This window comes from Chiloscyllium plagiosum, unplaced genomic scaffold, assembly GCF_037043375.1.
Source record: "Chiloscyllium plagiosum isolate Xiang-an unplaced genomic scaffold, Cpla_swu_hap1 HiC_scaffold_8, whole genome shotgun sequence".
NCBI classification, from domain to species: Eukaryota; Metazoa; Chordata; class Chondrichthyes; order Orectolobiformes; family Hemiscylliidae; genus Chiloscyllium; species Chiloscyllium plagiosum.
Window position 1 is genome coordinate 84,940,681 of NW_028270146.1, and position 23,215 is coordinate 84,963,895.

General features: G+C 39.4%; 1 protein-coding gene and 1 long non-coding RNA gene across 7 annotated transcripts in view; one reads left to right on the forward strand and one right to left on the reverse strand.

The window, feature by feature from the left end:
* Positions 1–7,755, forward strand: part of LOC122553773 (spectrin beta chain, non-erythrocytic 1-like) — a 332,898-nt gene extending 325,143 nt beyond the window's left edge. For all 6 annotated transcript variants that reach the window (XM_043698081.2, XM_043698085.2, XM_087990057.1 and 3 more), the window contains one exon: positions 3,510–7,755. In XM_043698081.2, coding sequence (XP_043554016.2) covers positions 3,510–3,695 — 186 coding nt within the window. In that variant the 3' untranslated portion in view covers positions 3,696–7,755. The remainder of the gene's footprint in view (positions 1–3,509) is intronic.
* On the reverse strand, positions 2,959–15,993 carry LOC148149433 (uncharacterized). The gene is made up of 3 exons (XR_015757961.1): positions 15,839–15,993; positions 8,141–8,292; positions 2,959–3,642 (listed from the first exon to the last, which is right to left on the reverse strand). It is a non-coding gene; the product is annotated as an uncharacterized LOC148149433 (long non-coding RNA).
* Between the last annotated feature and the right edge of the window lie 7,222 nt (positions 15,994–23,215).

Sequence of the window (23,215 nt, forward strand, 5' to 3'; positions counted from 1 at the left end):
GGTGTGGGTCTGGATGAGATGCTCTTCAGAAGATGTGGACTTAATGGGCTGAATGGCCAACTCCCAAACTCTTATGAGCTAGGAATTGTCCTTCTTCCCCGTTGTTATCAAACCTTTGAACAGAACTCTCAAATGTTAATGTTGATCTCTCTGCACCTTCTCTGCAGCTGTTACACTCTATTCTGCACTCTGTTCTGCTACCTTGGTGCACTTTGTATGATACCATCATTGTATGATATAGCATGCAAAACAACACTTTTCACTGTATCTCGGTACATGTGACAACAATAAATCAAACTCAAATTCAACTTCAAATCTGTTTGGACATTGGATGTGGAGGAGACATCTTATGGGTTTCGGTTGCCCCAGCAGAAGAAAGTTGCATTGCAGACACACTGGGCATCATAGCATGGTATTTTGACCACCATATCTAAAGTGAGTAGAGCACCACTGCCCATCTCTCATCTTTCATCTCATGAGGGCACCAATGACTGGAAGCTCCACATTAGGAGGCCACTGCACATCTAATGGACATTGACTTTGCTCCTGGGTTTCCAGATGATTTTTGTCGCAACTATTAGTGCAGCAGTCACAGAGATGGCCATGACTCTGAGTCTGGATTCACTGGGGGATGGTTCAAATGAGCCTATATGAACAATATCCGAAACAAAGCAGCTCTTCTGTATTGTGATCATTCAACAGTCACAAAAGACATAAATAATATTTAAATATCAATTCAGGAGATAAGAAAATTCAGCCCATTGCATTAGGAGGTGCAATTAGCTGCCCAAAAATTTAAGCAAAATAATACTTTATAAATATTTGGTTAATAATGGGACTGAGAATTAGAAGAGGTGTAAGGATACTTTATTGTATAGCTTTATTCGTGTAATGATGATATTAAACAAATAAGTTTTAATTTCCCTAGAATTTCAAAGATAAAGGATTTGATCAACATTTTCAAGATATGAAGGGGCAGTAAAAGTGTAAATAGTGACAAGCTGTTTCCATGGTCGGGATGTCTGAGACAATGAGGCATCATCTAAAAAACTGGAGTCACGTCTTTCACAAATGAAAAAAACACTGCCAAAGACAAAGAGTGCTTGGAGTTTAGCGTTCTCTTCTGCAAGCAACACTTGATGACGTATTCTTGGTTAATTATAAAAGCAAGATTGGCAGGTTTTCATCAGCTGAGGGTATCAAAGTGTACGGGGCAAAACACACTGAATCAAAGGTTACATATCAGGCATGATCTCATTGAATGGTGGAAAAGGCTTAAATGGTTAATTGGCTTATTTTGTGTGACTAAACTCCCATGCTAAGGAAAACACCTGATTTCAAATGTTGTGTATGATGTTTACACAATTGTATGGATATTTGCTCAATGTTAAGGAAGAAAGCATGGGATGAACCTTCCCAGCCAGGTGCGTGGTTAATGGGAAAGGCCTGGAAACTGATATCTGACTGAGATCCCAATGTTAGATTAGATTAGATACAGTGTGGAAACAGGCCCTTCAGCCCAACAAGTCCACACCGACCCGCCGAAGTGCAACCCACTCACCTACATTAACCCCTTCACCTAATACTACGGGCAATTTAGCTTGACCAATTCACCTAATTGGAACATTTTTGGACTGTGGCAGGAAACCGGAGCACCCGGAGGAAACCCACGCAGACACAGGGAGAATGTGCAAACTCTACACAGACAGTTAGTCGCCTGAGGCAGGAACTGAACCCGGGTCTCTGGCACTGTGAGGCAGCAGTGCTAACCACTGTGCCACCGTGCCTCCCACAGTTATCCCAGTCTTCTCCATTGCCATTGACAAAAGGCTTTCTCTTGATGTAGGTTTCCGTTCTACAAGGACCCAGTGGGAATCTGGTTGGAAATCAATTGAGATAAATAGAAAGGCAACTAAAAACCTTCTTAACTATGAATTCCTTCTTTCCGAGCAGCACACCATGTCTGGGTCATGGCAAGGTCACTGTGGGGAGGGCACAAGGGGGAGTAGCTTCCTTGGTGAAATTGACAGGCTTGGAAGGCTTTGATCAGTTACAATGAAGAAAAATATCTGTGGTCATTGAGAAGCTTGAGCATGGAGTACTTTTTCCAAGTGAGAGATTTCACAACATAGATGGTTGGAAGACACTGCATTTTTCTTGTCCTTCGCTCACCTTCAGTCATGTTTCCTAGCTGCCAGCCTTCAGCATGGTATATGAGGCCCTTATCCTTTCCTGAATGAAGAAGACTCCCCCCAAGGCCTGTAAATAAAGCAACGGGCTCATTCGTGTTCTCTTACCTTCACTACATTGAGAATCACAACTAGCAACCCGCAATCTGTTCCTGCTCATGTCTCGTATCACCACTGCATCTAAGTTTTCACACACTTTTGACAGCTCCGATTAGGTACAGATGGAGCCAAACCAATGCCTCAAACATTATTACTTAATTTACAATACTGGAGGATGTGTGTGGAGAATTCAAATGTTAAATTAGTGTCCCCGACTGAGAGCTTAAAGAAGGTAAAGGACAACTTGTTCGAGAAAGATTAAGCATCTAATTGTTTACCAGACACAGCACTCTGACACGGTATTTGCAAACTCCTCTATATTGCATTTGTGTCCATAGTTCCCAACATGCAGATCTGTGCCTTGTCATCAGGGGGTCAGAATTGGCTGAGGTCATGTGTTATGTAGACTTCCTAATGCAAATGGAACACTATAGTTCCCTGATTGAGGCCAAATTGTCTTCTAAACTGACTTCTAAGGGATGTAAATAGTTCATTTCAGAGAGCTCAAATTTCCTGTGGACTTAATAACTGGCCTTAGTCTGCTATCTTCTCCCAACAGCATATCAAGGAAGTAATGTTATTCATGACCCTGCAACTCACTTCTCCGGACCATGCCAGTCTCGTGTGTTGGGAAAAATAGTTGCAAATTGAGAAAGATCAAGAACGATAGGGCACATGTTTAAAATAATCAGCAAGAGAAGCAAAGGTGACATGAGGAAAAACGTTTTCATGCAATGAGTGGTTAGGATCCGGAATGCACCAACTTGGAAGTGTGGTGGAGGCAGGTTCAATCGACGCATTCAGGAGGAAATCAGGTGATATTTGAAGAGGACAAATCTGCAGAATTTAGGCGGAGAAAGCAAAAGAATGGCACTGGGTGATTGGCTCATGCAGAGAGCTGACACAGACATAAAGGGTCAAGTGACCTCCCTCTGTAACAACTCTGACTCCACTGTCCAATGTGTCAAATGTGACTTGAAACAATTTGTGCCAAATATTTTGCAAATGACCACGAATCAAATCAATGTCTTTTACTGTTATGAGATGCACAGCCAGTTTTTGGTCACAACATTGGCATAAAGAATTACTTTAGCTGAATTCAATGCCAATTATTGTAGCTGACGATGTAGTGGTACAGATGGAACTAAATCCTTTGTCATCTTTCTTGGTGTGGGCAATCTGGTGGTTCTGTTTTGATGGACTTCCCTTTTCCTCTTACAGGAAGAGTTGCATAACTGGATCCGCAATCTCAACGCAGCAATAGCAGAACAGGACAAGCCGCAGAGTACAAGACATGGTGAAGTCAAGGCACATACCCTACCTCTCCCGTCTGTGATCGCTCCAGAAACAAGTCCTGGCAAAAAGGACAAGGAAAAAAGATTTAGTCTTTTTGCAAAAAAGAAATGATCAGTGTTAAAACAAAAAGGAAACAAAATGTTTAGTGCCTACATTACAAAATGGTGGCAGTCATCAGACTGCACCAGATTTTGGGGAATGAGGGAGGACCGTTTCTTCAAACGTAAATATACATTTCATCTTTATAGGAAGTGATGAGAAAGCATTTTTTTTAATTTACAGAAACCCTGCATGTCATCCCGAACAAAAAAATGTGCTGAGAATTATTTTTTAAATGACATACAGTTTAATTTGTATTTTGGTGAAACTGCAACATATTTTCTTTTCCAAAGTAAGTTCTTACTAGTCTTTGTTAATGGCCGAGATATGTAAATCTAGATTAAATAGAGCTTTAAGATTACAGCAAATTACCTAGGCACATTTTTGGTTCTTGAGCCAGCACAGTAGTGATTTCTTGTATTAGGCTAGTCTTTTACACATTCTGTAAAACAATTATGGAACAATGGGACTCCAATAACACTGTTTAAGTTAAATTGCCACTACCAAAGAATATTTTTGAAAAAGAGTATTTAACAATTCTAAGCTGAGGTCAATTTATTTTCAAAGCAAAATGAATTATAATGTTTTTGGGCAGGAAATTGTGGAAGATTGATAAATGTTAAGTGGTTCAGCTTCGAAATGGTTAAAAATACCAAGTTTGTACTGTATACATCAAGAGTTGGAGGCATCTATTCTGTACATTTTGGCACGTGTTTTGTAGTACTGACATAGATTACATTTTAGCAAATTAAGGATTTTTTAAATTTGTAGAAGCTTTATCTGGTCAAACTGCCTTCGTGGTAAGAGTTATTGTGGCCACTGTGTATTGTGACATCGTAAATGTGTTCAGGAGAATTCAGTCTATTGATTGTTTTAAGCAAAATCAAATCTGTTCCTTTAGGAAATCTTCACCAACATGTACAATGTCAGCACACACACACAGATCAGAAGAGTCACTGCCTGTTTTTTAAGTTGTTGCTTGCAAACAAAGGGCTTTCTATTCAAAATGCATTGATATTTCTATTAATTACGTAAAAAGACTTTTAACTATTTGTTTTCAAGATGTCAAACATTTCCAACCAGCCACTTTTGACTGATAACTGAAGAAGCCCTTTCGATATTTAACTTGAGTTATAAATATCACATGAAAGAAAGTTGGGGAAAAGTCAGTCTACACACATAAAAGGTGCTTATTTTTTATCTGAATCATTCTCTTTGTTCTATATTGTGTTTGGTTGAGATTTTTCATTTGAAAGTTTTATTCTAAAACCACATTGGAAATATGAGACAAGCTATTTAGGTTGATGCTATAATTTGTTTTTTTTTGATAGAATGTTTGAAAATTCTGTGTTACATCAGATTAAACAAAATCTGTGCATTATCCCTGCAAAGGTGGAAATCTCAAAGGGGATTTGTTCAGGTCATTTTTTTTTTCTACATTAAAATATAGGTTAAATGCTCTCTTTGAGATCTTTTCTCACATCTCACTTCTTAGAACATGTAGCAACTAGTTCTGCCTTGAAAGAAGACTTCTGTCCTGACTTTAGGCATTCTACACAACAGCTGGTCCTTCAAATAGGAATCATTACTATATTACTGGGACTGTCATCAAGTGGTCACGAAGGCAAGGTGATCATTAAGACAATTTCAGGCGTGATGAAAGAATAAGTTTATAATTGCAGAGTTACCAGTTTGATATAATAAGGAATGACTGAATCTTCTACCAGGCTACTTTGACCTTCAGAGATGCACGGGTATAGACATGTTGGTAGAGTTGGCTTTAGCTATTGACCCAACTAAACTTATTTAACTTTTAACAATTTTTCTCAAACATCTGACAGTATCTCCCCAGTGCTGTTCTGGGCTTCTGCTCAAAACTGTTGCCATGATAGGGTTAATGTTAACCTAATGTCCAGGATTCATAGAATTAACTTCATCCCTCACTTCCTTACAATCCTCAAGAATGTTAAAGGGGTGTGCAAATTGTTGATAGTCTCTAATTTGACTGTCAGGTTCCATTAGAAGTATTTGTCAGGAAGATGGTATAATTGAAAATTATTCTAAGTAACATACTGGATTGCTTTGTGGCTAGTTTGTATTTGAGTGACAGAACTAAAAAATAAGGTGCTTCAGAACTCTCAGCACCTGATTCCCTGATTATCTTAATATAAATCGAAACTAATAAAACATGAGTCATCTTGTGTTAATAGGTGGCACATGTGAAATGATATTGATAGATTTTTGTTTGGTGTTTGAAACTTTCTGCCAAAATGAAGGATTATAGAACTGGGGAAACAAATGCTTATCCACTTTTCCACTCTCCAGCATGTGATGTCAGTATCATACACCTTTAGGTCAACTTTATCACTGTCATAAATTACACTGCCCAAAGAATGTGCCTTAAGCCAACTTCAGAAGAGGACCTTCTAATATGCCAGGCTGATTTTCTTTTCACTTTGCATACTTGTCACCCTCATGCCAGCTTTTCAGTAAGGAAGTCAGTTCCGTGCCAAATTGTAGGGAGTTTGTACTCGGTGTGTATTTCCAAGTGTGGCTGACTAATTTCCTAAATTATGTTTGTCTTAATTAGGGGCTTTAATTCACTGACAATGGTTCAATGTAAGTGCATGTGCCTATAAGAGCTGTAAGTGGACAATGGTGCATTGTTAAATGAGCAACTCCTGGTCCACAGTCAAGATTATAAGGAGTCTCTGAATGATTAAACCTGTTTAGTGCCAAATTGTGTATAGCTTTGCACTGCAGAGCTATTCTGACTCAGAACTAGATAGTGAATGCCCAAATGATTGTAGGCAGAAGAGACGTGGTTTATCCTACTAATCTCAGTTAGACTAAACTCAGTTTCTAGAGAGGAAAGGGTGATGTGCTATTAAGCTTCTCCAGAAGCAACCTTGGAATGAGCCAAAATATTCAGCATGTTCTACATCTTGCTATCTTGTACATTACATGTTACGTATGCTTAAAGATTGATTTCCATTTCTGAAGAAGGGCATGTGCCCGAAACGTCGAATCTTCTGTTCCCTAGATGCTGCCTGACCTGCTGTGCTGTTCCAGCAATAAAGTTTCAACTTCCATTTTGATTGTCCATTCTTGTGTTCTGAGGCTGAAATCTAATCTGAACTTTGAAATTACTCAATTAGGGTGCATCTTTGAAGCCAAAGTCATGGTCTGTGATGATCTTAATGATTTAGGGTTCAACCGCATCAATAACAGCCACCAAAAAAAAGATAAACCTTCAAACTACCCTTGTTGCCAAATGTTAAAGAGTATGGGAAAATTCCACTGGTTTAAGCACCATTTTTTTCTCCTTTTACCTCTTTGGCGTAGAACTTTGCAATACACGTACTGAGTAATAGCTTCATCTGTATCTTTAGACCTCTGCAGTGTTGTAATGAACTTGCAATCTATTATGGTCCTAGCTTTGAATCAGGTTGATAAGTTGTTTAGTTAAGCCAAATATATTTATGGAACACTGTTATAGCAATAATCACTGTAAGGTGAATACTTCAAAAAAATTCAACTTGTTCTCACCTGAAAATATGGGCTAGGTTCAGTTTATACTCAGATGCACTCTTATCAGCTCAGCGAGAAGGCACTCCCCGAATACTGTATCAGAATTAGTAACATGCAAGTTCATTTTGGGACATAATTGAAATATCAACAAAATTAAATGTCTGTAACAAGTGGCAAAATGTGTCAGATGCTGATACAGTAAAGGTCAATTAATTAATATGTTTAATTAAGCTTAGACTCTAATCAGCTGTCAGTCCCCTTACTCAAGCACAAAACATTTGAGTACATTCACTAAATTCTGATTCAGTCTTGCACATTTGTACTGTTGCACTCTATGATAAAAGAATTCTCAATTTATTTCTCTAAAATGCCATTGTGATGTGAGCTTAAATATTACATAGCATTGGAAAAAATGTCTGTAGACCTTAGAAGCATTTGTTTAATGTTTTAGGCTGTAAATTGATTCTGTTTTGTTTTGAACGTGGTTTAGATTTGGTGCAGCAGACATCAATGGAATAAAAAGACATCTTATATATTTTGATACTGCCGTCATAGCTCATTTCAATTTATTTGTCTTTTTCATCTTTTTGTTCTTTGTTTTTGCTGCTGTCTTTTTTATGTGACGGTGAACACGCTTGAAATGTGCTACCCAATGACCATTTCCAGGTGCAAATCGATAATTGGCACCTCTTGTAAACGTTACCTTCTGAAAACCGGCTACCTCTGGTGCAGCTGTTTTGCTCCTCTGTCTTGGTAGGAAATACATACATACTGTTTATGCAAAATGGAGAACAACTTAAAGCTGCAAGTGCCTGTCCTCAATTCAATTGAATGCAGATGTTTTAGAACTTCACAATGAACTGGTTAATGAATACCCTCGGCTGCACGTGAACAGTGAATCGTGCACGTTAATTACTGCCACTAACCTTGCATTTAAATTCCTGAAGTGTGCAGACTCCTGCTGTAGCCCTTATAGTGCATCCCAGATCTTCCTTAGTGAAGAAACTGCACCCAGTAACATGGCTATTCTCAGTGTGACTTCCTAGGATTGGCATTCTTGAATCAAGATCACATTAGTCTATTGATAGATAAAATAAAATTGTTTTTAGATTGCACAAGTATCATATATCTGGTATATTGTTACAGCCTGAATTCACTGCTGTTTTATTGCCCATAGGCAAACTCTATATATGTCTCACAATTTTATGGTGGGCATTCATTCTACTCAGATAACACATGAATGAATTTGGACAAAGTTCAGTTTAAGTATATTCAGAATTTTGAATCCCATGCCACTTAACCACTTGAGATTTTGTTTTTAGTTGTTGGCATAACTGAATTTAAATGAAACCAAATTTAAATTGTGTCTACCACTATAACACACTAATTTGTTTGTTCAGAAGTAGAAATCAGAAGACAGAAAGTCACAAGATTCAGACTATGACTTCCATAAGCTTAAGTAGTATCGTTACAGAAGTTTATTTAGTTGTAATTAATAAAGTTTACTTTTTCAAAATGAATTACTAAATAAGAATATAAAACACACAAACACTCTGGATTAACAAATGAAATTTGGAAGAGGGAAGCACAGCTGTAACATGACCTTGTATCACCGACTGGGACAATTCACCAATAATAAACTCAAAAGTGCTCAAATTTCATGACCCAAATTCTATACAAAGCTTAGATTTCAAAAGCTTGTCTTTAAACACTTATTCTCATGTGCTTTATAAAAAAATTATAGATACAAAGTTTACAAGCAGACCACTTTTTATTGGATTGCCGTATTTCAATCCAGCTTTCAATTCTGCACAAACCAATTATTGTCCAGAGAAAACCTGGACTGAGAATGTAAAGTTGTAAAGGTTACACAAATTGCCCTGCAGAAGTAATCATGGGCAAAATTCAATGTAATCAAAGTCACTTGATCAACTGTTCATCCATGTGCCTCATAAAGTAATTTAATAAAGGTTGTATTAATGGCAGACAGCTGTTTCACTTACATCTTGAAACACTGTTAAAATGCACTTTCGTGTGTAAATCACTTTTAAGACTGTAATTCTTAAGGAAACCAATCCTTTGAGTATGAACGTGTACTTCTAAATGCATTCAGTAATCTGTTATGAAGGGACAATTGAATTTTTTGATGGTTTAACAGTAAACTGTAAATTGTGCTGGGAAACAAACTGGTCATTGGTAATATTTACTAAAGCTAATTTATCTCCCTAGTGAACATCTAAATTATATTCACAACAAGTAAAGATTTCGCCAGAAAAGCAGGACTACTGTGTGATACCATGTGGTACACTGCACATGTCTAGGTGACACTGAAAAATTAGCTGACACTGGTCAATGTCTTTTTAAAGTTGGATTATAAAATTTCTTGTTTTTATGAAGTCATTCAATTATGTGAATGATAACCTGAAGTGATACATTCGAAGATTATTAATCTTTATTCATGATAGCAAAGTTAATCTCTCTGAATAGTCAAGTGTGGAATCTTTTTCACTATTTTGTTTTGTCTCTTAGACTATGCTCAAAGGGGATTTATTCCAGACTTTTCTCTACTCTAGAGAAGTTATTTCTCAGTTGTCTATTTTCTATATCTCTTATTATGGTCCTATGATCTAAAGAACTTAAGATATTTTTAAGGAATATTGAATTGTCCAACAAGAGCCCAAGTTGTTGTGCTGCATGTTTTGAAGAGAATTAGCCACTTGTGATGATATAACATTCTGGAAATGAGACATATTCCAATATTCTATTCCCATTTTCCCATGAAAATTGAACTCACCAAAAATGAACTGGATGATAACTAGTGGATGGCTTAACGAATAATCAAAACAAATCAGTGTCCATTACGAACAGAACATGACAACATTAGTTAAAAATGTATGCCCTCAAACAGTTTTACTATCCGAGACGGCGGCAGAGTAGGACTCCTGAGACAGAACTCGTCTGTTCTGACTGCTTTTCTTTCCTCTTTTCACACTTTTCAGTTTTATTCTCTCTACTTAACTTATGGAGGAAGCTCGGTCGTGGAAACAGTGGCGGGAGCCCAGAACAGGGGCTTTTTTGGTCAGCCATGAGGCTGTTGTTGTGCAGAACTCTGGCAGTCAGTGGCATTGTGAAAGTGGCTGGGTGCCCAAAGCAGCACCAGAAAAAGACTCTGACGGCCTAGGGCAAGGCAGCTGGTCTGCCCTGATGGCAGTCGATGGCAGCACAGAGGAGCAGAGATCGAGCCCTTGTGGGGAAAGCCCAGATTGCAGGCCCGTAGCTAAAGAAGGGCTGTAATTCGGAACTTTCAACTTTATTTCTCATTTACTACTTTATACTAAGAAAAACTGTAACATTGAATTTATAACTTATTTTATTTTTCTACTTTTACCTAAGATTTTGTACCGAGGAACTTATATCTAACATGGCGTCTTGGCAACATTGTAAACATTTCACTATACACCCATATCACTGTGCTTGAGTAGACATGACAAGAAAACCTAATTCTAATTCTTTTCCACAATTCTGTCAGATTATTTTTCCTGAATCATACTGCCAGCCACCCATCTTTGTTCTGTGACCCTTAATGACTCTGCTAACAAAAATCTATTAGTCTCGGTTCTGAAATCTTCAACAGGCCAGAATGTCTCCAGCTTCTTCGGGAGAGTTCCAGACTTGCACTCTACTTTGTCTGAAGAAGTGCTTCCTGACATGAACCTGAATCCCTCTAATTTGAAGGTCATGCCCTCAGTAGACTTCACCACCAGAGGGAATACAGTCAGTTCTGTTATAACGTGGTAGTTGCGTTCTGGTGCAATCCCGTGTTATAAAAAAATTGCAGCACCAGTTAAACTAATGGGGCCGGAATTGCATTATAACCAATGCATGCTTAAAAACTTGGGGCTTTAGAAACAGTGTCCCCAATTAGTCAGTCGTGTTATAGCAGAACGACCAGTAGTTTCTGTCTGCATTCCTGATTACCTTCCTTCATCACTTTAGACATCTCAATTAGATCACCCTTTAATCTTCTATATTCAAGGACATATAAAAACCTGGTTTATAGAACCTATCATTGCAGTTTAACCCTTTAATAATTCTAGAGCCCTCTGCCTTCATCCTTTTGGAGATGTGGTGCACAGAGTGAAATACTCAAAGTGGGGTCCTAAATGTGAGTATGTATCTGCAGAAGATGTCATTCCTGAAGAAGGGCATGTGCCCGAAACGTCAAATCTTCTGTTCCCTAGATGCTGCCTGACCTGCTGTGCTGTTCCAGCAATAAAGTTTCAACTCTGCAGAAGATGTTCCATTGCTTTGTATTCTATATGTGTTGCAGTGAAGGCCTACATTCTGTTAGACTTTTAACTTTAATTTCTGTGAGTCCTTTAGATATTAGGAATATCTATACTTTGAATATTTGTCTTTGTGTTTCTCTGCAGCTCTGGCTTGTTATTGTTTGAAAATAGTCCTCTGATCTCCATTAGACCTAAAGTGGATGACCAGACAATCTGAAATATGCACTTGCAATTGTCCGAGGTATGCCAATGTCAGGTTAAGCCTTTAAATATGGGCAAGACTGAAGCTATTATTTCTGGTCCCCATTGCAAGTTTGAGTCCCTATCTGTCAACTCCATCCCTCTCCTGGGTAACGTTCTCAGACTGAGCCATTCTTTTTGCAGCCTGAATGTTACATTTAGTTCCAACATGAGCCTCCAATCTCATATTTGCACCTTTTCTAAGAATGCCTAGTTGAACCTCTCTGATACTGACTTAGTCCACTTCAGCTCATCCGCTGCCAAAATCCTCATATATGCCTTTGTTATCTCTATATTCAACTATTCCAATGTACTCCTGCTTGTTTTCCCACCTTCTATCCTCATTAAGCATGAGGTTATCCAAAGCTCTCCTGCCTCTCTCTTAATTCATACAAGCCCCATTTCACTCTGCTCACTGAGTCACATTGACTCCCAGTAGACCAATGTCATACTTTTAAAACTCTCACCCATGTTTTCATATTCATCCATGGTTTTGGCCTTGGATATCTCTGTAATCTTCTCCAACCATCCCAGATTTCTGCACTCCTCTAGTTGTGACTGCTACTGCATTCCCAGTTGTAATTGTTCCTCCCTTGGTGGCTTTCAGTAGCCTAGGCCCCAAGATCTGGAATTCCTTCATTTCCACCTCTGTGCCTTTTGAGACCAATTTTACCCTTTAAAGTGCATCTTATAATCAACCTCTTTGATCAAGCTCTTGATCATCTGAGCTTGAGATTAATTTGTTCCAGATTGGTGTTATTTTGCGTGTTCACAGAAAGATTGTTGATCATTCCATGATCTTCTTAAATAGCTCAGTGCCAAACTTTGTTTCAGAATTCTTCTGGTTTGTATTTTGGGATGTTTTGTTGCATTAAAGACATTACGTCATTTGTTGTATAAGAACTATATTTTCATAGTACATCTGTTTGCATTATGTTCGAACAGCAGCCAAACATCTTTATGTCCTCCTTATTTTCTTAGGGTCCGAACATTGAAATAATTCACACGCCATTTTGTTAACTTTGAAAATTGCTTCCCTAGCATCCTTATCTTGAATAGCAACTTGACATCAATGCAGTTTAAGTTTAACGCTTGGTCCTGACAGCTGCTTTTATCAATTGTCAACCAACTTGTGAGTTAAATTTTAAAAATCTCTGAAGTTTAAATACATGAGCAGAAAAATATATGCTCATTTTTAATTGAGTTGTTAAAGATTAGATGAGTGGAGTTTGCATTGTTGATTGTTGGAAAAACCAATCTGGTTCACTAAGTCCTTTAAAGAAGGAAACTGTCATCTGTCCCTGGTCTGGTCTACATGTGACACCATACCCACAGCAATGTGATTGACTTTTTACTGCCCTCTGGGCAATTATGGATGGGCAATAAATGTTGGCCTAGCCTGTGACACCCTCATCTTGTGAATGAATTTTTAAAAGTTACCCCTATTAGGAAATTACCCCTAATTTGTTTTTGTGAAAAAACATTGAGATTAAATTGTTCCAGATTGGTGTTATTTTGCGTGTTCACAGAAAGAGTGTTGATCATTCCATGATCATTAAATAAACCTACAAAAGCAAGAAGCTGTCTCAACAGATTTGGTACATTGACAACCTATAGTTATATTGTACCTTTAATGTAATAAAATGGCCCAAGGCACTTCACAGGAGCATTTACACTACAAAACATGATACTAAGTCATGTAAAGAGATAATAGGACCCTCAGGAAGGGGTTGGAAGATGCGAAGGGTGAAGCTAGTGTTCTGGATGGAAGGCAAAGGGTGAGGAGCCTGTTACCATCACATGCCATTGAATTCTCTCAGTGACCAGGGAATCATGCACAGCCCTCCCACCAGAGCCCAACTGCAGACCATTAGAATTCCCAATGACGGAGAAGTCTTCCAACTCATTGGGAGCCCACCTGAGGATCTTTCTGAGGCCTTGGTGTGACACCTCCTGATCAGATACCTTTTAGCTCATGGAAGGGCCCCCCTTCTCCTCACTGCTGAGCTTGCAAGAAACCCATCCCCTTCAAAGCTGAGGCCCATCAGCCCCACTGACCCTGCTCCCAACCCCAGAGCCCATTTACTTTGGTCTCAGGCTGGTACTGCTGGGACTGAGGAATACCAGACCATTGACTGACTAGCAGATCTTGAAGACAGGACCTTCACCCTAGGAAGTGAGGGAAAGGAATTCTAAAGCTTGCAACCTACCCAGCCAAACCAATGATGGGCTAATTAAAATCAGGGATGGGCAAGAGGTCAGAACTAGAGGAGTGCAGATATCTTAGTGGTGGGAGTTGCTGGACTGGAGGAGATTACAGAAGTAAGGAGGGGCAAGACCACAAAGGGATTTGAAATCAAGGATGAGAATTTTGAAATAAAGACATTGACCTTCATTGACTGCATTACACAATGAGACACAGGCCAATTAATGTACATTAGAACACAGGCAGCGGAGTTTCCTATGAATTTAAGTATATGTATGGCACAGTAAGACCACAAGACCAGAAGAAATAGGAACAGGAGTAGGTAATTTGGCCCCTGCTGCGTCATTTGATAGGATCATAGCTGATCTGATATTCTTCTCACCCATTTTTCTGCCCTTTCCCCATAACCCTTCGTTGCTCAACTGACCAAGAATCTATCTATCTCAGTCTTAAATATACGTGAGGATTCTGGTCCCACAATCTCTGTGGCAGAGTTCCAATGATTCTAAACCCTATGGGAGAAGCAATTGCTACTCATCTCAGCCTTAAAGTTGGCCCCCCGCCCCCTTTATTGTGAGACCAAGCCCTCTGGTCCTAGACTCTCCCATAAGGGGGGACATTCAATATTTAGCTGTCCAGCCCCTTAAGAATCCCATACATTTCAATGGGATAATCACTTGTTCTTCTAAACTCTGAGTAGAGATTTCCTCATAAGGCAATCCCCCCAAGGGATTGTTCTAGTGAACAATGTGTGATACCAGCCAGGAGTTCTTTGGAATAGTCAGCTCTAGAGCTAACAAAGGCATGGAGGAGGCTTTTAGCAGTAGGGAAACTGAGGCAGGTAAAGTTGGCTGATCAGAAAGGAATTCTTGACCAGTCATCCTGTCCAGAATTCTATTTAGCAAATTCCATTGACTCACCTCCACCCCCAACCACTCTTGCTCTGTCAGACTGACTGTCTAACATCAGCAGTTGTATCACTGCAGATAAGAATCAAACCACACCTGAATTCTGTAGTTTCCAGTCAGGGAATATCAAAGTTACGATGCTCTGAAGTAAGCAAGCTCCATTCAGTTTCTCATAGTAAAGATTAACTGTCTGGAGTAGGGGGACTGTGTATATCTTCCAAACACTGGATGTGCAGAGTGCTGTATTAGCTCAGGGTAGAATGATGAAGAGAGAAATGTTGACCAAGCAGCAAAATTGAGTTGTAAACCATTCTCCAATTCCCTTGCCAATACCAATCTTGTCAGTTTCTGGGAGATTTGTAACAGTGGCTCAAGCTGATACAATCACTGACTCATTCACTCTTTCTGGCTGGTATCCATAACCTTGTCCTGGTGAAGTGAGGGTACTGAAAGATCCATGTATCCGTACCCTGCTGAAATAACTCCACAGAGGCCGGTATCCCATCAGCAAGCCCCCCTTTATTTACAGGTGGCGAGTCCTTGACACTGATCCAACTGCCTCAGAGCCAGCTCTCAGAGTGAACAGGATGTCTGACACTCCCGTTTATATCTATCAGCTAGGATTCCCTGATTGGGGGTGTAAATGTGGTCCAATCAAGGAACTCCTATTCTATGATACCCACCTGGCTGACCTCATGACACCTGCGATCTGCGGAGTAATCTGTTAAGGTAATGACGTACTATCAGGCACCGCCTTCTTAATGATTTAAAATAAATAACATGAAAGAATTAGCAATTCTGAAGAAGTTGAAGAAACTCAAGATCATTAAAATCTCATCTTCCTATTATTTTTTTAATCCAAAATACATTTCAAAGTTAGGATATGGCACAGAGGCAGACTGATTAATCAATTTGAAGCAATTTAATACATTATTTCATGAGAATGAGAACGCCACAATTTTAGTCAACTGTGAACCCTACCTTAGTGCTGCTCTTTGAAGCAGTTCAGTCACAGATGTTGCTATTAAGGCTTTATTTTTGAACATTGCCCTTTTGACTGACTTGTCAAAAGAAATTACTTTGAAGCCTACATTGGATTTGTATTCCTTCAGTCTCTTGGCAAAACGTAGCACAAACTTTAGATTGGGAAGCCAAATATTTCTGATGACACATTGCTGCAGCATTATACCGGAAAGCATTTAATGCAGACAAGCCCATTTGGTAAACAAAATGTTCCCTATATCTGAACATTTCAAAGCAAACACTATTGAAAGAATATGCTTTAAATTGGCAATAGTGGCTGCTGTTAAATGAGTATCTTTACTTACAGCTGTTTTGCATTCAGTTCTTAAGTTGTAAATGCCCATCAAGGGCCTTCTTGTGGTACAATGGCAGTGCAACCTATCCCTGGACCAAGAGACGCAGGTTCAAGTCCCACCTGCTCCAGAGATGTGTCATAATATATCTGAATAGGTTGATTAGGAAAAAATGGCTAAAGAAAAATAGATAAATGCCCAATAAGGGCCCCTTTGTGGTGCAGTAGTACTGTCTCTACCCTTGGACTGGGAGGTCTGTGTTCAAGTCTCACCTGTTTCAGAGATGCATAATAATCACCTCTGAACAGATGAGAAAAATAGGTTACATTTTAAAAAAGCAAATGCCCATTAAGGGCTCTCATATGGGCAAATGTGAGGACTGCAGATGTTGGAAATCAGAGTTTAGATCAGAGTGGTGCTGGAAAAGCACAGCAGGTCAGGCAGCATCTGAGGAGCAGGAAAATCGACGTTTCGGGCAAAAGCCCTTAATCAGGAATGGAGGGATGGAGCCTCCAGGATGGAGAGCTCTCATGTGGTTCAGAGGTAGTTATCCCTGAAACAAGAGACCCAGATTCAAATCCCATCTACTCCAGAGGTGTGTAGTAATATCTCTGAACAGGTTGATTAGAAAAATAACTTCCTAAGTCTCGGGCAGGAATTTTCTGCCAAAATAGCAGTACAGTTAATGTCACACTGCACTGGTACCCCAATTTCACAGGAGCAGCGGATGCTTGGTTAAACACGGATCTTGAAAAGCCACTATTTTTCCTGACAAGTGTATTTCACATTGTTCTCTGGTTAATTATGCAAATCAACTCCTCAGCCACTGCTGGGACCATTAGTGGCTTTTGGTGCCATATTTAAAGTCTAGAGAGCTGACACTAAAAAGCTTCTGAGGGAACAGAGGTGATACATCATTGGAAATAGGAGCTTCCATTCATCTATGTGTAACTAACTCACTCATCGCCTTTCTGATTGACTGTCATTGTAACTGTGGCTGGTAGACTGAAGCTCTATAGGCTACCTGTCCCTAGCGCCACACAGTTGGAATTCCGTCTAAGTATTACTTTTCCCTGCGCTGAGTATAGCAATGAATTTCATTGTTATTGTTCACTGTTGGAGCATCACTTGTTCGATTGACTTCAAAATTTTGAAAATGTATTGAACAAAAGCAAAAGAAAAAAAGCAATAAAAAAAATAGCATTTGCTTTTGGAAACAAAGATTTCCCTTTTTATGACATTGCCAACTATCAGTTGGAAAGACAGCAATGCTTCCAGCTTTGAGTAAATATTCAAAACATTTATTTCCGATCAAGTCACCTGAATGAAAAAAGCCAAGATTTTGCTGAAAGTAAAAACAAAGTGAAGACCATTAATGGATCTTACTGGGGAAATACTCAGACTAACAATTGGTCGGATAAGACATCATTCCTTACAGCTTGATAAGAAAACAAATGGTTACCAAAATACTCTGGAGTGTGGACATTTAGAGTTACAGAGATGTACAGCACAGAAACAGACCCTTCAGTCCAACTTGTCCATGCTGACCAGATATCCCAACCTAATCTAATCCCATTTGCCAGCACCCGGCCCATATCCCTCTAAACCCTTCCTATTCATATACCCATGCAGATGCCTTTTAAATGTTGTAATTATACCAGCCTCCATCACTTCCTCTGGCAGCTCATTCCATACACTCACCAACCTCTGCATGAAAAAGTTGCCCCGAAGATCCCTTTTAAATCTTCCCCCTCTCACCTTAAACCCCTCTAGTTCTGGACTTGCCCACCCCAGGGAAAAGACCTTGTCTATTTAACTTATCCATGCCCTTCATGATTTTATAAAGCTCTATAAAGTCACCCCTCAGCCTCTGACACTCTAGGGAAAACAGCCCCAGCCTATTTACCCTTTCCTTAAAGCTCAAACCCTCCAACACTGGCAACATCTTTGTAAATCATTTCTGAACCCTTTCAAATTTCACAACATCATTCCTATAGGAGGGAGAACTGCATGCAATATTCCAAAAGTGGCCGAACCAATGTCCTGTACAGCTGCAACATGACCTCCCAACTCCTACTCAATGCTCTGACCAATAAAAGAAAGCATATCAAACGCCTTCTTCACTATCTATATGCTGCTTACAACTAAAATTCTTGGAATGAAAAGTAAAATGATTTTTTTTTTAAATTGATTTGGCGGTTCCTTAAACAAATTCAAAAGTCAGAGGTCTGAGTATTCCCAAGCCTTTTTGGGATTCCTTTTGATAATAAAATGACAGCTCATGAATGATCACATCTGTTGAAAGTGCTGTCACTATGTCTGATCTGTTATAGCCAATGGTGCACCACTCCATCGTTTTGAAGACAATGTTTCTCCTGCTCGACATCCTCATCTTCCTCCTCAGAAAACTGCTGATGCTGTCCCAGCTTTTCAATGTCCATCACATCCCCTGTTTGGCTGCTTCAGTTTTGCATAGCATAGAGTGCTAGAATAATGAGACACACACTGAACTGTACTGCAAGGCTCTCCCAAACTGATCCAAGCACGAGAGACCTCATCTTCAGGATGATGGCATTGCTAGATTATTTTGTACCTGCACTTGGTCTCCTGTCAGGTGTTGCGTTATGGAGTTAACAGCTAAAGTTGCAATGGTCCTTGTGTGGATAGAGGTCGTTCGGCCCATCAAGTCTGCACTGAACATTCGAATAACATCCCACCTGAACTCATTCCCCACCCTATCCCCACAATCCTGCATTACCATGGCTAATCCCCAAGCCTACACATCCCTAGGCATTATTCCCTGGGCAATTCAGCACAATCAACCCATTTAACCTGAACATCTTTGCACTGTGGGAGGAAACTGGAGAATCCAGTAGAAACACACACAGACACAGGGAGAATATGCAAACTCCGCACAGGCAGTTACCCAAGACTGGAATTGACCCTGGGTCCCTGGTGAGCCACCTTGTCTCCCAGGAACCAATCTTGTAAGGGATCTGACCCTCGAAACAGGAAGATGAAGATTCTCAAGGATGTGGGCATCATGGCAACTTCACATGTTGTCGAAGCATCACATGTGCAACACATCCACCTCCTCAATTGGCAACTGCTGACAGCCAATGACAAGCTCCCAGGCTTTGTGTCCACTCTAAAGAGCAAGGCAAGACCGAAGAACTGCAAGCCTGTAAGGTCTGAATGAAGCAGCAATACGTAAAGAGGCAGGAACAATGCAAGGTGGAGATGCTGTGAGATCCAAGTAGGCCGTTAAATGCTGAGGAATCAAATGAAAACCCCTGAGGTGCACAGTGTTCCACTTTGTGAGATGGGTACCTGACCCTAGCAGCAAAGTGGACCTGGCAACAGCTTGCCAATGAAGGATGTTGGTGAATAGTATTCTAATGGTGTTGGAGACACCATGAGGCTGGTGGGTGACTGATGCCAACCCATGTGGACAGGTTGTGTAGGTCATTGATACCCACAGAGCCTGCCCTGAGCATGTCATGAATTTTTCAAGCTTCTACTTGCAGCGACAAAAAAAATCCCAATATTTTGTGTTTAGAATTTTTAAACAAAGGAAAAGTTTGCTCTTAAATAATTTAAACTTGGTTGCATTTGAGTTACTGCTTTCCTTCATTCTAGCATGTTGGTCATTGAAACACAAATCTCTCCTCCTCTTGTTAGTTCTGAATTCAATTTTTTGTTACATATTAATTTGGTAGTTTTTGATGTTGACAACATTTAGAAGCATAAACTTTGAAGTGCTTTAAGGCACCTTGTCACCTAGCCTTATAACGGAATGGCTGCACACAATGAACTGAATCTTAGAATCACCTCTTACCCATTTCCAACCGCTGAGAAATTGCCGTTAACTCTGACCCTTTCCTTCTTCCTTGTGACCATGCTTCAGTTCAGTTTTCTCCCTCTTCTAATTTCTAAAATTGCCTGTGTGGTACCTTTTCTGAAAAATATAACACCTGCATTGTATATTCCACTGTGCCACTGAAAACAGGGAAGATCCCTCTGGAATCGAAAAAGACACAGCACATTGTGCTAACACTCAAAAGAAAGGAAATCCAGGTAGACTTGCAGATTCCAACTTACCTTCTTCAGTAACTGATGAAAATAATAAAAACAGTCATTAAGAATCATCTTGAGGATCGCCTTTGTGAAAAACAAAACTTGTAAATGTTAGTCAAAATACTTTCAGGAACATAAGATTATGTTTGATTGACTCATCCCTTCTTGTTTTGTAAATAATGTCACAGGTGGATTTAGATAAGACCTCCGAAGTAGTGTATCAATACTTTTCAGAAATCTTCAATTAAGGAAATTCTAACAGTGTTCAGTGTATTATATATACAATCTTGATTCTGAAATACATTGCTTGTTTTCAGATGATGCATGGGATTCCAAAGAATTACAGCAGAGCCTGGACAGCAGAATGGGACATTAATAACAAATGCAATGTTTTGAAATTGAGACGAAACAATTGGAGAGGACGTGTGCATGGTGGGTGGTGTTACTTGATGATGTCCATCTAGCCACAGATATGAGAGAAACAAATCAGGGAAAGACATAGTGAACAGTTTGCATCACCAGTTAAAGAGCAGCAAGCATTGAGAACATTGCAGATGTCTTTAGCCAAATCAATGAGATGCAAGGCTGTTTCTATCACCCTACCATTGGATTGTGGTCAGTTGGCATCTTGAATCTTGCATTTAGGTCTAGTTATTTAAAAGCTAGGTGCATTAAGGAAAGGGCGATGGGACCCTCACCCTGTAACAAAGGACTGAGTTATAAGGAAATGCGAGAAAAACTTCAACCTTGAGACATGGTGATGCACAGGGAACTTCGTAAGAGGTCTAAGATAGTAAATGGAATAGAAATTATGCATATCAAAAAGACATACATACAAAGTGGTGAAAATAAGCTAGGGAATTATACCAAGAAGTTTTTCATATAAAGAATGATTAACTCCCAGGTTGAGTTTCAGTACAAGCTTTGATATCATTCGTTAATACCTGCTATGGTGGAGGATAGTCAGCGTCCACAGACAGATGCAAGGGCTTACACATCATGTGAAATAAAAAGCCTCAATTTAAATGAACAAACATTACTCAATTTTTCTCAGTAATACATGTGTTTGATAGTAAATTCCATGGCAGCAGTGTGATCACATGGTCCTCTGCAATGCTAAAATCAATTAACAGAAATAAATCCTCCATTTTATTTGAAGCTAGTTATTTATTTGAGGCGGTTTAAGTTGTATCTTAAAGGAGATTTTAGTGAATTTTAAATGATAAGAGCTTTAATTTATTTTAGTATCTACTTCTGAGAAGGAAGTAAGTTGCTTTGAATCTATTTTTGTGAGCTCCATTGTTGAACTGAGTGCAATATTTAATCTATATCTGACTTGAAATTTACATCCATCAGTCAACGCATCAGCTGTGAAGTGCCAGCAGTCTGAGCGGGTTTGTGATATTATTTGTTAATTGCAAAGCTATTGCCATTTATCTTCCCATGACCTCTTCTGGATAATTTCTGCATCTTTGTTAGTTATTGACTCTGGGAGGTTGTTAGCTGCATAGTTTAGTTCAGCTGAAAATTAGGATAATGGAGAGGAGCCTTCTGCTTTTGCTACGCCACCACAAGAGGTTATTTCTTATGATCCTGTTTATTTTTCCACCTTTTTCTCTTCAGAATAGATAAAAGATTTGAACTGCAGGGATTGATAAATCCCAGAGGGAGAAGATTGAATATCTCATGAGACAGAGCGATGATTGATAGCTTCATGCCTAGCAGAGGTGCATCACGGGCTTTGAGTCTCAACTTAACATTTCCACTTTTTATCAATTCAAATGATTTTTGTGTTAATTCATTCATGGGAAGTGGACATTATTGACTGGGCCAACAATCATTTCCCAGCAGGAAATACCCCCTATGTTAAATAGAGGGTATTTAACATCAATCATATTGCTGTAGATCTGGAGTCACAGGTCAGACTACAATGACAAAATCTCCAGTACAAAGGATTAAATTTGATGTTTTTAGCTGGACTATACCAGAGTCAAGAAGGTATCTTATTTCTTCATAAACTATTTTTGCTTCACCATTAGAGTATTGTGATATGTGTTTCAGACACAGGAGTATTTCTTGTGTTATTCTTGAATTGCAGATGAGATGAAATTTCCTTTCCAGCACAGTAGCTGCTCTTGACGACCTTGTGAGTGAATGCACTGAACCATTAAGTTAAGTTGGCCAGTAGTGTCCAACTTCTGTGTCAGCTTAGTTCTTCTCAATATAGCAAGCAAATGCTTCAGTTGCTTCAAATGCCTTTAGATTAGGAAATAAAAACCATCTCGTCTTCCTGTTCCTGAGCAATAATTCCTGCTGGAGAATTACGCCTGTGGCCATTGGATTAGGTTTGGCTGTAAAACCCTCTGTGACTTGTTCACACTGTAATCTCAATAAAGAATGGAGAATTTAAAGAGGGGGCTGTTGGTGTTGGTTTGTACTTCAGTGACTGGCAATGTTTCCAGAAGACACAGTAAATGAGCAGAACAAAACAGTAATTGAAGGTGTATGTGTTGCCATTAACCCTGAAGGTCAACTTTTAATTTTAATGTAGTAAAAGGAAGTTTATATTTAGTTTCGGTGTCATGCTGCTCTCAAGAGGGTTGGAAAGTAAAAGCAGCAATGTGCTACTGAGACTTTATAAAGCTCTGGTTAGGCCCCATTTAGAATACTTTGTCCAGGTTTGGGCCCCACACCTCAGGAAGGACATACTGGCACTGGAGCATGTCCAGCGGAGATTCACACGGATGATCCTTGGAATGGTAGGCTTAACATATGATGAACGGCTGAGGATCCTGGGATTGTATTCATTAGAGTTTAGAAGGTTGAGGGGAGATCTAATAGAAACTTACAAGATAATGCATGTGGGAAGGGGTGGGAATTTGTTTCCATCAGGCTGGGATACTATGACCTGTGGGCACAGCCTTAAAATTAGAGGGAGTCAATTTAAAATGGAAATGAGGAGACA